General features: G+C 39.4%; 1 protein-coding gene across 1 annotated transcript in view; it reads left to right on the top strand.

Annotated features, from left to right (window-relative positions):
- Window positions 1-15,513, top strand: part of LOC133420618 (phospholipid-transporting ATPase ABCA1-like) — a 278,328-nt gene that overhangs the window by 52,217 nt on the left and 210,598 nt on the right. The window contains exons 12-14 of the mRNA XM_061710356.1: window positions 757-954; window positions 5,374-5,579; window positions 8,304-8,480. Of these exons, the coding sequence (XP_061566340.1) occupies window positions 757-954; window positions 5,374-5,579; window positions 8,304-8,480 (581 nt within the window). The remainder of the gene's footprint in view (window positions 1-756; window positions 955-5,373; window positions 5,580-8,303; window positions 8,481-15,513) is intronic.

A 15,513-nucleotide genomic window follows, 5' to 3' on the forward strand; every position in this document is an offset into this window, starting at 1 on the left:
ACATGCAGTCAATAACCCTTTTAAAACCCGAATATTGGCAACAACCCGAATTTGCACGGCCATGTAAACACCAATAACCCCTTTGAATAACCCGAATTTGCTCATATTCGGGTTTTTAAAAACCCGAATATGACCCCTGGGTTACTCCTTTTTAAAACCCGAATATTCGGTCATGTAAACGCCTAACGGGATATCCCCATCAAATGGAACATTAATTTGTTTTCTGCGCATGTTCTGTTCACAAGGAATCCTGGTCTTTTGAGTCCAGGAAGTTCTTATAAACACGGAGAAACGCAAGACCACGCCACACTTTTGGAGTGAGGAGGAGACTAATCATTTTATAAATGTAATAAAGGATATGAACATTTTGGCATTTGTAGACGGTATAAAGTACGGGGATAGCAAGATTTACAAGAAGGTGAGCGAAAAGATGCGCGAAGCAGCATTTGTTTATTTGGATACAGGAAAAAGAAGTAGAAATGACGGTAATTGCGTCACGATGTTCTCCGCGCATCGCTGGTTTGATCGGGATATCCCGAATGATTAATTACCATGTAAACGGAATATTCCGAATGTTTCAGTAACCGGAATATTAGCAATAACCCGAATTTTGACTGCATGTAAACGTAGTCACAGTAGTTTCAAATTCTTTCTTTTTTTTTTTTTTTTGCCTTCTCATTACATTCATATCTAAGTCCGTGAAAACAAGTGAAAATTGTATCTTTAAATAATCTATTATGTTTTTGCACAAATTAGGCTTTGCTGGCGAATCCCGTGTTCGCTGCCACCGTCAATCAGCGTCTCGATGGCACAGGATGGACAGCCGCGCTGCTGGCCAACTTCCTGTACAACGGGCCTCCAGAAGACCGCCCGCCTGGAATGCCACCTAACGACTGGCGGGATGTTTACAACGCCACTACAGAGATCCTGAAGCTCCTCTCCAAATTCCTTGGCGTATGTGATTCATTTATTTTTTTTATGATAGTATTATTCACTATCTTTTTGCTTCCTCACAAACATTACCTTCATGTCACTCAGAAGATATCTGACTTCTTTAACAGGGTTTAGTAAGGGTTTGATCTGGGGAATAAAGGAGGACTGCTGTTCTCTGACATTTAAGTTTTCAAAACGTAATTCCCACTTCTAAGGGAGATTGACAAAACATACTTTTTGCCCTTCCGTTGCTGCTCCGTTTTAGCCTTTCCTTCTGTGTTCTACAATCGATTTTTACCTGATGCCACCCCTGAGATTTTCTTTGGTTGGAGTTGCCATTAAAACAATTGGTACATGACCTTTAAAATGCTCAAAAAGAAGTGTTTTTTTAAGTAAAATGATACGTGGCATCGGATATCTTTTGTAGATTATTAGTTTTGCTAAAAACATAATCCGGATCAGGTGAGTTTACCTCCGTCACCCTGAGCGTCTTGTGCACTTGTATTAGGTATCAGCCACAGCATTAAAACCAACTGTTTAATTTTGTGGTTTTCCCTATGCTGCCATTAGAGAATGGACACAATAAATAGTTATAGTCCCTGGTCCCTGCTGTTTAGCATCTAGATGTTGGCGGCTGATACTTGTGTTCCTGTGGGCAGCAGGATTTGGCCACTTTTGACCAGGCCCGTAGATCGGATTGGGACCTGGGGAGTTTTGAGAGCGGGTCAATGCCTTGGGCTCATTGTTTTGCATCTTGAGCCTTTCCCATTTCATGGTGTGTTGAGGTTCATTGTCCTGCTTGGGGAGGATGTTGTTATTGGAGTGTGTCGTTGTCTTATGGGGACTGGTAATTAGTCTGTCAGAATGTTCTGTTGGGTTTGGTTGGGTTGAAAGTAACACCATGGAATGAGGAAACCAAAGCTCCCTTCAGAACATTGGACTGTAATGAGATTATTGTGTATTTACTCCACCTGTCGGTTATTTTAATGTTGTGGCTGATTGTTATTGAAGGCAATTAATTTTATTGGGTCAACTGTTATTTCCCAGTCTGGATATGTAATCAGTTTATAGCATCAGGCATTTAAATGCCACATTTAAATGTCTAACACACAATGTGTTCATGTTTTTCTCAGCTTTATCATTGCTGGATCTACAGTATGCTCTGTCGGTGTTCAAACCACAGTCAGTTTTCCTTTTCTTTTTTTTTTTCCTTTTTTTTCAAATCTGGCTTTTTCTTTCAGCTTTTGTGTTTAGTGGATAGCAAGCAGAAGAGGCTTTTGTTCATTAAACTTTAATATCCCTGACTTAAACAAGTGTGAAGATCTGTCACTACAATGCTTCCACGATAATCATTTGAAAGGACTGTAATGGACCAGACTGGAGTGAATCTGAAAGGGTATCAAACACATTTCTGTCTCTAAGTGGGAACACACACATACTGTAGTTGACATTGATATATTGACTTTGGCATAGTCTGAAGCAAAACTATTTTTTTCCCTCCTTCTCTCATTCTCAACACTGCTCAGTGTAACACATGTTCTAGGCCTAAACTCACCCCCCACTTCAAATAAACAGACACATGAAATCAATTTGCAGTCAGATACGATGGCATCCTAGGTCCTTGGGGTTAGCCATACACGACTAATATCGTGGCTAATGTAATCTCTCTTCTGCCTTAATGGGAATTTTAATTCTTAAAACTGGATATCAGGTTGCACAATGTATCTTTCATGTCAATGTCCTTTTTTCCGGATCTAAGTGTCCTGATGCACATGCAATCAGAACATTTCCATGCACACTTTGGTCACGCTACGGCTATATAGCTTGAGCTATAGAATTTGTTAGTCAGACTAAAATGTTTACTTGCATTTATATTTTCCCTGAAGTTATATTTTCCCCCTTTTAAGTCCTGCATACTGATCTGGCTGATGTTACGTCTGGTTCTGTAAAAACAGCTATGCTACGGCACAAATGGAAGCGAAACCACGCAACCACTGTGATTGGCTAACTCCTGTAGAAACGCACTGCATTATGGGAAATTGTGTACAAGGTAGACTGGTCATTTTGCACAGTAAAACATTTTTTTTTTTTTTTTACCTTGTTTTAGTTGATCTCTGACGAAGCAAGCAATTCATACAGCCATTTAAATTAGTAACACAATAATTATCTGTTTATGTTGTTTAACTTCAAAAGAAACAATGAGGTGAAGGAGTTTTCTCATGAAAAAACATGATTGTAATGTATTCATTTGAAGGATGAATAACTAGATTTACCCTGATCTAATTCATTATTAGTCACTTGTTTATGTAGACAACCTCTGCCTGAGTAAACAATAATCCACTGTTACAACAGACTGATTACTTTAGAATACATGAGGGAAAAATAGACAAAAAAAGGAGATTAATGTGCAAGAAAGCTGACAGCCCTATAATATAAGGTCAGACGTATGTATTCCTGTAATAACAAGAGATGAGAATTATGTATCACTGAACCCCAACAGAGATACATTTCTGTAGCTGCACAAACACAAATTTAAACAACAAACTACATGCCATGTCATTTATACAGTCTCAATTTAACAACTGAAGGACTTGAGGCACTTTTGAAAACAACCTTCAAAAACCTGAATGAGAACAAAAAAGCTTTCAGTAAAAACTTTTATTTCTCAGTAACGAAGCAGGAACAACCTACTGTGAACCCAAAACTTCAGCTTCTATTGTTGATTATTACCTTTACCCTTATGTTCATCCACATAAAAAAAAAATAAAATCCACACAATTTTTATGCCTGAAAATGAAATGGAATTACAAAGGAATGGGATGCAGACCTGCCTGCGAGCCTGCGTGCATGTTCTTCGTTCATCTTCCCAGGTTAATGGGTTAATTGAACAACGACAGCTATAGTCATCTGAAAAGTAAGAAACATCCAGAGCCTCTGAGGTGCCACTGAGCATAAAAACAGCAAAATGCCATAGGATGGAATAGATTTTCGCAATTAAAAGCCAAAAAGCAAATCAGTATACCTTAACTCTTTTTATTTGTGTTACTATTATTTCTGTGGAGGTCATTATGGAAGTATTAATAGAAAATAGCTGAAGTAAACAATGCCACTGCATCATCTTTATAGCGCTGAGAATGAAATTTAATTACTAGTTTCAGATAACACTGGTCTGATACTTACTTAGAATGAAATATTGCCCTACAGGGTTGATTCAGTTGAGAAAGACACCACTTTATGAGCTATTATGAAGTCTTATTAGCATATAAACTTAATTTATTCCATGTGTATTTGACATTTATTATTTATTCTATATGTTTTATGTAATATCTTCAAGACATTAGACTGCTAGCACTTTCAGAGCTACTCGAGCAGCACGTCGCCACTAACATATGTATGAATGTTTACATGCGATAGGGAGATTCACTGGCATTAACTCTAATCGCTCACATGTCAGTCAGCAGCACCCGCTCACCCACTGCAGGCATGATTCAGCCATGACTGCACCGCAGCACACGCAGCCTCACTGAATCAGGCCAAGATGGGATTGGCAAACCATCAGTGAGGCCAAGTTTCTGAGTCTTGAGCTGGAGTCAGATTGTTGATATGAGATTTGTTAGCCTTGGCCGCAGGCCCAGCGGTCAGAAGAGAAAACTCAACAATGCATAAACATTGACTCTCTTTTCCCTCCAGGAGCATCTTGGATGGTTGGGCCTGCATTAACAACGAATGGTGTCGATATTCCAACAGGACACACAAAAAAGATTAAACACATGCTGGAAAGGCCATTTGTAAATGCAAGAAATGCATAATTAGATTGATATAGAGGAAAACTAATTTCAGTTAACAGGTCTACTTATTAAGACAAAGCTACTGTTACTAGGAATATGTGTGTATTTTCCCTCTGTATATTTCCCGCAGCTCTTGTCCAGACTTGTAGCTCTTCACAGCTATGATATCCTCACAACTGGTGGAAAAAAGAAGATATTTTCCTCCCCACATAATATATAATACAAGCTGCAGGGGGTAGAAACAATGAAACTATTGCAGCAGCGAGATACGTGGACAGCTGTCAGGTGTGAGTGCCTTCCAGGATGGCTACCTCATTACTGCATCATGAAATGGGTGGGAGAAAGGCTAGAGAATGGGAGTGTTTGCAAGACTGGATCTCATTTGCTTGCTTCTCCTGAAACCCAGAACATTTTCCTATCTCTGTGGCAACTCCAGATAATTTGGAACCCCACTCTGCTGTGGTTTAGTCAATAGCTGAATGAATAGCTTTTTTCTTTCTAAATATCCATCTGCTGTTTTTCCGTTGAATTCATAGCAGACCCCCCTCCCTTCCCTTTTGTGTGAATAACAAAAGTTTATATAAAAAGTGAAATTCACTGAAAAATCTCAGGTTTTAAAAAAAGTATGACAGTTGTGATCTTTTGTTGGCAGTGCTTGGATCTGAACAAGTTTGAGGCAGCTCCAACTGAAGGCCACCTGGTGAATCAAGCCTTGGAGCATCTGAAAAATGATACGTTCTGGGCTGCCATTGTCTTTAATGACCTCGAGTCAAACTCCAGCAAGATCCCACCCTACGTTAAGTACAAAATACGCATGGACATTGATGACGTGGAGCTTACCAACAAACTGAAATCCAGGTATGTGAGTCAACTTAGTCTCTTTGTGGCAAAAAATAAGCCAGTATTGCATCTTAAAATACCCTGTCAGTTTTTTTTCTTTTACCTATTTTCTGAAACATAGGCTGTAAGAGAAAGGTGGGTGTGTCCTCTGGTCTCAGTAGAATAAACTTGCGTTCTATTAAATGAGCGGCAGGGAGCGGCTCCTATCGTCACATCCTGTTGGCAATAAGACGTAGATTTGTGTTAGTTTAGGAGAAAATCACGCTACGTCTCACTTGTTTCAGACTACAGGTGGGTTTGAGTTAGCACTTGTCCAGGACAAAATCTCAGAGATTGGATTTGTAAAGAGGCCAACCTATTCCTCATTTTTTCCAGCTGTCTGGTCCTCATTTACAATTTCAAGCCAATATTCTGGGCAATGATCAACATCATATCATGCCTGCAGCTCATTCAAGTACAGAGTCAAGACATAAGCTCCACCCGGTAGTTTTTCAGGCTGCTTTAAGTACTTAACCCATGTAAAGGATGTGTGTTAGCCCCGCAGAGAATCCTGACATTTCTTTTGTTGCAGGACCTTCCTGGTTGTGGAGACACAAGTCCATATTTTAGGCCCAGTAAAGCTACCCAGGAGAGCCAATAATGCAAACATTATCTTCATAGTTAGCTCATTGTTGGTCGGTTCACATTGCAGGAGTTGCAGCTTTGAGAGTCTTCAAGTCATTTCCCTGTTCAAATTGCTCAAATTGTTAAAAACCACAGGAAGAGACAGCAACTCGGTCAAGACCTTGGTCTCTGAAACTGCATTTTATTAAATAAAACACACAGAGAAATGAGGCGGAACGATGCTCAAAACCCAAGTGAGTACTTCAAAATGGATCGAGCTATGAAACAAACAGTAGAAGCTGTTCGTGCTATGACTTGTTTAGAACAAAAATGAAAAAAGAAGGAACAAAGAAGGTGTAAAGAAATGAATCAGCAAGGCAGTTGGGTGAGATTGTCCGTATTGAAGGTGAGTGAAAAAAACTCTTTTATAAAGAAAATGTAGCTGTCAGCCTTGTTGTAGAATGGCCATTGTGTGCTTCTCCCCCTTTGATCCACTAATTTCCCCTGTGGGATTCTGGTTCTCATGGTGACCTCCCCCTTGCTTTCTCATTGGCTGTACATCAAAAAGGGATTTCTCCAATTGCTCCAAATATTAGGCTTGTTTGATAACTGTCGGCCGCTGGTAATGGCTCGGCTACGTTTCGGCAAACATCATTGATGAGTCTTTGACTTGTTCACACATTAGGATCTAGTGCCAACTCCGGACCGCTTGACGTGAGCTTTGCGACAGGCAAATTGGGTCTAAAATATTGTATGAAAAAGCCTCACTTGATATGAAATCAGTAAATACATCAATGGAGACTTTGTGGCACTAATTAAAAGTATTTTCTACACAGCATTAAGATAATTTAACGCATTTATTGTTCAGTTAAAGTTAATTTTATTTCAGTGCAGAAATCGTTTTTAAACCTTTTCCAGTTGATCTAATATATAAACAGATGGACGATGGACTACACGATACATTCAGAGTAGCTGCACATTTGAGCATGGAAATGACAGAAACAGCAGTTCAGTTTCCTGCCCTCTCCACATATGGCCTTATGCAATAAGTCTTCAGATCATCATCAGTGATCTAATAACTACTGTCAGCAGTGAACAGCCTTATAGTGAAAATTATAGAAGTGATATGTATAATGATTAGTTTTCCTCAGGGGGTGCTAATAGTGTTCCCTTGAGGACATCAGAACAAATCCAGTGAATGGAACACGGCCAAATAGACAGACCCCATTGTGTATCATTCAATCCCTATTTGTATTGATCAGGAACAACAGTCGAGTGGTTTTGCTTTGATAGCAACTCAAAAACTATGTGTGTTCAGTCGTGCATCCTACTGTAAATCTTCTATTTTGCTGTGTGCACCGGTGTGCACACAGCACCCAGTCTGGCCTCCATCTGCTCCACGCTAACTTTGCTGTTACTGGTTACCTCGCTAAAAACGGAGATCCTCCAATTGTCTCATGCCAAGGTGAGAGAGGTGATTGTAGATTAAACTGTTAAACTGAATCCATCAAAGAGGGGCAGGGCTGACCTCCTGTGGTGACAGTTGCATGGGCTGCATTGGGGGTCAGTGGACCAATCCACAGATGCAATTCAAGCTTGCAGGAGCAGAAAGATCTTACAAATTGAGTAGACTTTAACAAAGCAATTAAGACTGTTTGTATCATGCACAAACAACCCACTGATATAGCAGGAAAATGTTTTGAAAGACTTTCAACATATTGTCCCATTTAGAGTAAGATGCTGCAACCCCAACGACAAATGATTGTTTTCTTCAGGGTGGGGTTACCCTGTGATTAAAATGCTGCTATTCAAGTCTTGCAATCTTTAGAAACATTTACCTCTCATTCATTAGTTCTTTGAGTCCAAAAAACAAAGTGCACTGTTACAGTGGATACACCCATCTATTTGATGCAGTCTATGGCTTTCTAAGATAAAGTAATTTACACATTTTTAGTCTGCATTAAATGCATACTGTATGTTCCAGACTATACTACATACAGTATATATTTGGAAGCCTTTCTCTATACAGTTTGTTTTTATCCTTTTAAAAGTAATACCCTGGCAGGAAATGTAACCAGTCAGGCTGTGGTTTACTCGCCCTTTGCTGAGACACTTCATGGTGTGACATCTTTTAATAAGGTCATGGTCTCCTGGAGCCAGAGACAACCCCTTTAACGACCTGCGGTATATATTGGGAGGATTCACCTACCTACAGGACATGATGGACCACGCCATTATACGACTGCACACATTAAAGACCCAACCACTTGGTGTTTTTGTCCAGCAAATGCCATATCCTTGCTATGTGGATGACGCGTGAGTACAAAAGTTTTTTTTTCCCCTCCTGTCAGCCTTATTGCTTGAATAGGACAAAGAAGGCTATTAAGGCAATGCATTTTTGCCCCATCTGTGGAGTTGCCACTCTTTGCCACCTCATGTTTACGTAATGACCTTATCAGCCACTTAAGCTTAACTTAAATTTCCCCATGGCCCTAAGCTTCCAGTGATCACAGCTGAATTGGCTAAGATTAAGAACTCCCTTGATCATTTTATTACTTAAAGTGAATACAAAAAAAAACCTTTGGGATTAAATTAAATCATGATTTGAGGGTCAGTAATGAAATGCACAAAAGTGGATCAAATATATTGATTTTCATCAAAGCAGAGGATATAACTTAATAGTTAGTATATGTTGAATTATACTATTTTAACAAGCGTTGTGAGTCGTTTCATTTCACTCACACTAAAGTGAACACTGCACAGCTCCATCACATGTGAAGACTGATAGCAGCATCCTATCTGCATTGCATTTGTATCCATTTAAAGGACTGGCTTCTGTTATATTACATCATTTGCCCATACGGACATAAATGATGTGGTATCACACTGAATCTTTCCCTGTCGGTCTTAGAAATGGCTTCTATCTGCACAGCAGTTTGATCTCCATTAATAAAGGAATAGCCCAGTGATGCCATCAAGTGAAAACATAATTGCCATGGAGATTTAAGACCAACAGTCTAATGCTCCCGTCACAGTACACTTGGCACATAATGCTCACAACCCGTTTGAAAATGCAGTTCTAGAGATTAGGTGATAATAAATGGTTTGGATAGCTCTGATTTTACTGTGAATCATCATTTAAGTAGCCCGGCCAGTCATGCCCTTTCAGTTCGCGAAAATTCTCTCTCGTGAAAAGGGTCTGCTACTTCTCCAATCCACTTGTGGGGGGTGAGCTTTATGCAATGACTCGTACAGGAACCACTATTCACAACAACCAACTCGCTGTATTGTTAATAACACATTTGATAAACTATAACAGCAAAACCTACAGGATTCATGTTGGCCAGTCATGTTGGATGCTGTTTTTTGATTCCAGTCTACTTGTCGCTCTGTCTATGTCACATGTTCTCTGATTGGTTGCATGCCTATTCAACTGCATCCTGTCCATATGTTGGAACTGCCCACTTGGAAATCAAATTGGAATTCAAAGGTACCAAACCTTTGAATTGAGGAAAAGATTTAGGATGGCTGACCAGACCACATTTGAGAGGTTTAGGGTCAAAACATTGAAATATTTAGTGGGATGTTGTTGAAATAAAAGTATTTTTGAAAAATACCATATACAGAACCATATATTTACCTCGAAGACAAGGGAGCGCGATGACTTTAGTGCTGTGCTGTGATTTAAGGTGGCCTTATTGATTTGGCTTTTATCATTTAGAGTTTGTGTTGGTTCACCATAAGTGTATGAATCCCCTCTGATTTATATGCCAGCAACAACTTAAACTTAGCTGCAGCTTCAGGAGTGCATTTTAAGTTTTAGCCGCATCTACAGCTCATTGTTGTGATGATGATGTGAAATTAGCCGGTCACGGTACAGCTTATTTGCTGATGCCGGCCTCATCGCCTCAGTGCCCATCGTCCTGAAACAAAAGATGAATAATTGCTCAAGATAAATTGGAGCCATAAAGCACTCAAATACCCCCGGCCCCTCCACCATTTACTCTTGCGCTTGGCCAGACATTCAGGCATTTCTATCAATTATTAACACTTGAAAACTGCGTTTTCTTTCATAAATAATTAAGAATGACATCACACAAAGGAAGATGCTCTTAAAACACAGGGGCATGATGTGCAGAACCTTTTGAGGTAATTACTTTCATTGAGAACTGTGTTTCACTATGCGGAGAGACAGTCGGGGCATTTTGCATTGATGTTTGTTGTTTATGTTTTTTTATTTTCTTTTTTTTTACTCATTTCGGAAAAAGAAAAAAAATGTCTGCCAGTTTTTGAGTGTTTCCAAAGGGTTCTTTTTTTTCAGTCTTCCATTAACAACTTTATGCCTTTTAACTTAAGGCTTAAATTTCAGGATAAGGGCACAGTAGTTTATATATGTAGCCTATATAAAGTAAGTTTCAGCAGAATATCAAGTTCCTTATGTGTGAGTCATTGCAGTCATTGGAGTGTTTTTACATCATATTTACTTGTAAGTATATGGAGAAATATTTTCACAGCAAGAAATATTTTGACATTAGCCAAAAGCAAGAACACCCTTAGTTTCTCTGAGAACCTAGCATCGCATTCGTTTTATCTTTGCCCTTTTCCTTTTGAATTCCCGTTAACAATATTTCAACTCAAGATAACAACCGAGTATTACATTCACTGACCTTCCCTCCATCACTCATGATCAAACCTGCAATTACTCTACAAATATTTCCTTTTCTTCTTTCTCACTTCTCGATTATTTGGCAGGAATACATAATGAGTTAGCGCAATCCAGGGTGCTTCAACCGCAGCTGACCGAAATGGTTTAGTACCCTCTGCTTTCCTATTCATACAGTCCACAGGCCTGCAGTGGATGAGTGGGAGGCAGCCAGACACCTGATGTCACATAAAACCTCTCCATTATCAGCGGTATCGCTGTCACTGCACGCTTCTGAATCAGAAGCACGTCTTGTTTGGATTGTGAAGCTCTGCTCCCCATCAGTAGGTCTCTCACACCGATAATAATGTTAGACAACACACAATAAAGGTACGCAGTGGATGTGAGAAGTGTTCTGCTCAAGGGTTTGAGGTTTTTTGTTTTTAACTGATGTCTCCTTTCACTGCCAAGATACAATAATTAAAAATCTTAAGCTCTAAGTACAATTAGTGTATGGACATTTTGTTTCGTATTAACATTTCTTTCACTGAGAGCATACGCGTTCCATAGTAACACCAATTAAAGTTTTTTCTTACATAATTCCCTGTACACTGCAAGAACCCTTTGTTGTTTCTGCCAGAAAAATGGGTTTCCACTACTGTAATCCAGTAACACGCTTTCTTCCTGCTTACACACAGTACAGGCACATCCACTTATTAAGTCTTCTAAACCAGACGAAGGATAATGAGATATTTTATTTTGGCAAAGGATCATTATTATATTGCTTAATGGTCGTAACACAAAGCCACAGCTTGTAGCCAATCACATTAAGAGATGTGTTCAATGAGTTTGTCTATTCTCTTGGTCACATTTTTAAGGTGGAGCTTTTTGTAGCAACAGAGATCCAAATGCAGCAACCTCATGCTGCATTTGGATTTTACTGGAAACCAGCATTAAAGGTAACATATTATGACCTTTTATCATCAGGGCGAGCGTCTTTTGAGATACATTTTTACAGCTTCTTGCCACAATAATAATAACTACTGCTACTATTGTCATGTAGCGGATGCTTTTATCCAAAGCGACTTATATCTGAGAGAACAACTCAAGCAAGAAATTACATAGGAGGTCCAACTGGATAAGTGCTGGTCAGACTGCTGAGAGTCCAGTTGGACACAGGTGCTGCCATGCTAGTGTTAGAATATATTTCTTTTTTAAGTGTTCCCTTCCCACCCAACACACCCTTTTATACAAGAAAACTACGTTTTAAAAGACACCATCATACGATCATTAATAATTATTCATACTTTTCTCTGGGTCTGTGATGTCACAGAGCTCTGAACATCTGAATGGTTCACTGAACGACATATTTTCTCAGCCAGAAAACCTTGAACAAAGTGTTTTTTCTTCTTGCCCAATCATTTTGAGTTGTTAGTGTCTTCAAGCACTCAAATAAATAGTCTCAAGGGCAAAAAGGTATTTCCTACATAAAATGGCTTCCTTTAAAGGAGCCGTCTGTAAGAAATGGCCAAAACTGGTACTGCAGTCACTTTCAAAATATTGTTGAGCCGCGTGTACCCTCCCCCTCCTCCCCCCGACCAGAGGTTGCCAGGTAGGCTGCAGAATGCAGCAGGAACGTAGGCTGCCATGGCTGCCATAATTAGAGCCGAGCTGGCAACCCGGATGCCGAAACAATACTGACTTGGTGATTGGGAGATAGGTGGAGGGTGGAGCTTCAGAAACAATACTGACTTGGTGATTGGGAGATAGGTGGAGGGGGGAGCTTCAGAAACAATACTGACTTGGTGATTGGGAGATAGGTGGAGGGTGGAGCTTCAGGCCAAAACAAAAAATGACAACATAAACATCAGTTGAGGGCTGCAACTCCTCTTTTTAAACTGGAATATCCTGGCTTGAGTGCTGTTGTCAGTGACATAAGTATTTGAAATGAACATGATTTTTAAATGTCTGTTGACATATCGGGGTCATTTTATGATTCGTTTTATTATTGCTCTTACATACAGCTCCTTTAAGCTTGTTATTCACAGTGACATTTTTCATCCTTAAGTCTTTGAAGCAAGACAATAAATATGGAAATGTAAAAATAATTTTTGTTGCTTTGAAGTATGTAAAAATGCATGTAAAAAAAAAAAAAATGAATTCAAAAAATTCATACCCAATAAAAATACTCACTTTTTTTACCCAAAGCTTACACACATATTTACTTAAAACCATTTTGTTCTACACAAAATTGTGATGTTTTAGTGATTGATCTTAGACAGGGTGTAAAATAATTGAATAATATTTTTTCCCATTCCAGGTGCACAGTGAAGTGGGGGGGGGGGGGCAGTGGGGTAAATAGAATAAAATAAAAAATCTGAACCTCAAGGTTCCATCACAAAGGCTATTTGACTGAAGGGAAAAACCTTGCAAGAGGGGTCAGTCCAAAAGCCCAGGGGTCACTCTAATAGAGTTCCAAATGTCCTTTACAGAAATGGGAGCTCAGCCAGAATTGGAGCCATCTCAGCATCAGTCCATCAATCAGGCCTTTACGGCAGAGGGGCTGAATGAGAGCCACTTCTGGCTCCAGTTCAGCCACAAAAAGACTGATCTCTGTCTTGAATCAGGTTTTTAGCTGCATCTGTCGTGCTTTTAAACAGATACAAGAAGACCTGTTTTAAATTGGAAGTTAAATGATATATAAATATATTTCAAGGTTAATCAGATATTAATTTTAAAAATGTATCTAATTTTTTCCCCCGAAAGTCTTTTCTAAAAAGAAATAATGGAATCAGCAAATCACCATCAGTGGTTGTCAGTGTTCAGTTCTTCATAGTTCAATTGTAGTTGAAAACTAAAACTGTACTTTCTAAAAAAGAGCAAAAAATACTTTATTGCCTCATGTAGGAATGATGGTGCTCATATACTTTCATGCAGACTTTTAAAAGTTGTGATCTTGCTTGATCTAAATAAGTCAAAAAAGAAAAAGATGAACCCAGAGCCTTTAGAATGGTCAGCACCTGAACCAACATTTCCCTGAAGCGATAATTTGTACCAGCTATAAAATAAACTACCGGTACCTTTTAAAGAATAGTCCATTCCATTCAGTATATTTATCATTTCTGCCGTCTAAAGACCTAAATCATATATTCGTCTAGTCGTACACCAATCCCTGGAGAGACAGTGCTATAATATCTCTTGATTTACTTATAAATCAGACTGAGCTTTCCTGAATATAGGTCAGGCTGCTGGTGTAACTGGAACCTCACAACACAGAACACCTTTGGTTTCTATTACTTGAGCACCTTTTGATCAATCAGAAAATGCACAATTTCAAGAAAGTCTTTGGTGGCAAGGTTGTCAGTGTCAGACATGCTGGGCATTATCTATCCCCCTCTGTGGGATATAGCAGCTGTTACAAAGATGTTGGGGAGGAATCACTACCAGATAATGCCAGAATTGCCATTCAGCTTGATGTACTTTAAGCTCCCTTGAAAAGAAGCTAATGTATCAGTTAGTTATTTGTAGAAGTCTATTGATTTGAGGGTCACTTCAAAGAGGCGATTTTATTTATGTAATCTTCTTGAGGATTCTTTGGATTTAGTTGCAGTGCAACTGAACTTTTAGAAACTCTGTGTCAACCTATCATTTTCTGTGGTATTTGAAACTGCTCTTGAAAGGTGATCCACCCAAGAGGGTTGTGCAAGTGTCCTCGAAAACATGTCATGTTGTAGGGTGCACTCATATAAGGCAATCCGTACCATTTCCAAGGATAATTGACCCCTAATGTTTGGTTTGTCGATAACTGAGTGCTCAATTCCATGCATAAACACTTTTCCTGGTCTCTAACATGGCAGCGCTTTGGCATTGTGCTGTTGCACATGGATGTAGAGGAAGGCTGTACATGATTTATGTGTCATGTTTAGATGTCGTACGTCCTAGTGACCATCATTTATCAACATAGAAAAGAAAAGAATCCACAAATGATATAAGTATAAGTGGTGATTGTCCTGAAGCATGATTTTGACTTGGGTTATACGAGTGGGGGCCATCTCCACCAGGGGAAGCTGCAGACAAATATTTGCAATGGGACGTCCGGTTTCAAAAGTCTTTTCAGTAGGAACATCAGAAATGACTGCAGTGTTTAGCCAATGCACAGTTAGCTTTGTCCTTGAATTCTTCTAGACCGACCCAGAGCCAGTCACGGTGGTCTGCTATTGAAATTGGTCTGCTAGTGCAATGTGAATGTAATTGTGCAATTGGATGACTGTACTCTGCTAGGTTACCACTCAGAAGTCAATACAGTGCTAAGTAGCAAAAGCGATGATTGCTAGCCATTGGCTGTGCGCAAATCAAAAGTGTTCCCCTAATTTTTTTCATAAAGTTTTACCTGATGTGGTACAACAAAAACGAAAGACCACCCTGTAAGTTAGCATAGCTTTGAAATCTAACAACGGATTAGTAGCTACTGTGCACTGGCTAAAAGCTGCAGTCACTTCTGATGTTCCTGCTGAAAAGGCTCAGAACATGGTTTCCATGTTTTGAGTCGGACTTTTAATATGATAATTTCCACTGTGCAGTCAGACATATTAGCTTGTGGGTCAGTGGAAATTGGTTCGTTTTTAAACCTGCCCCCCACTGGTCAATCAAGGAACTGCAACACTTCTTACTTCCATGTGACCCTCAACCTTAACGTTAGAACGTTGG

This window comes from Cololabis saira, chromosome 20 (genome assembly GCF_033807715.1).
Source record: "Cololabis saira isolate AMF1-May2022 chromosome 20, fColSai1.1, whole genome shotgun sequence".
Classification (NCBI taxonomy): Eukaryota; Metazoa; Chordata; class Actinopteri; order Beloniformes; family Belonidae; genus Cololabis; species Cololabis saira.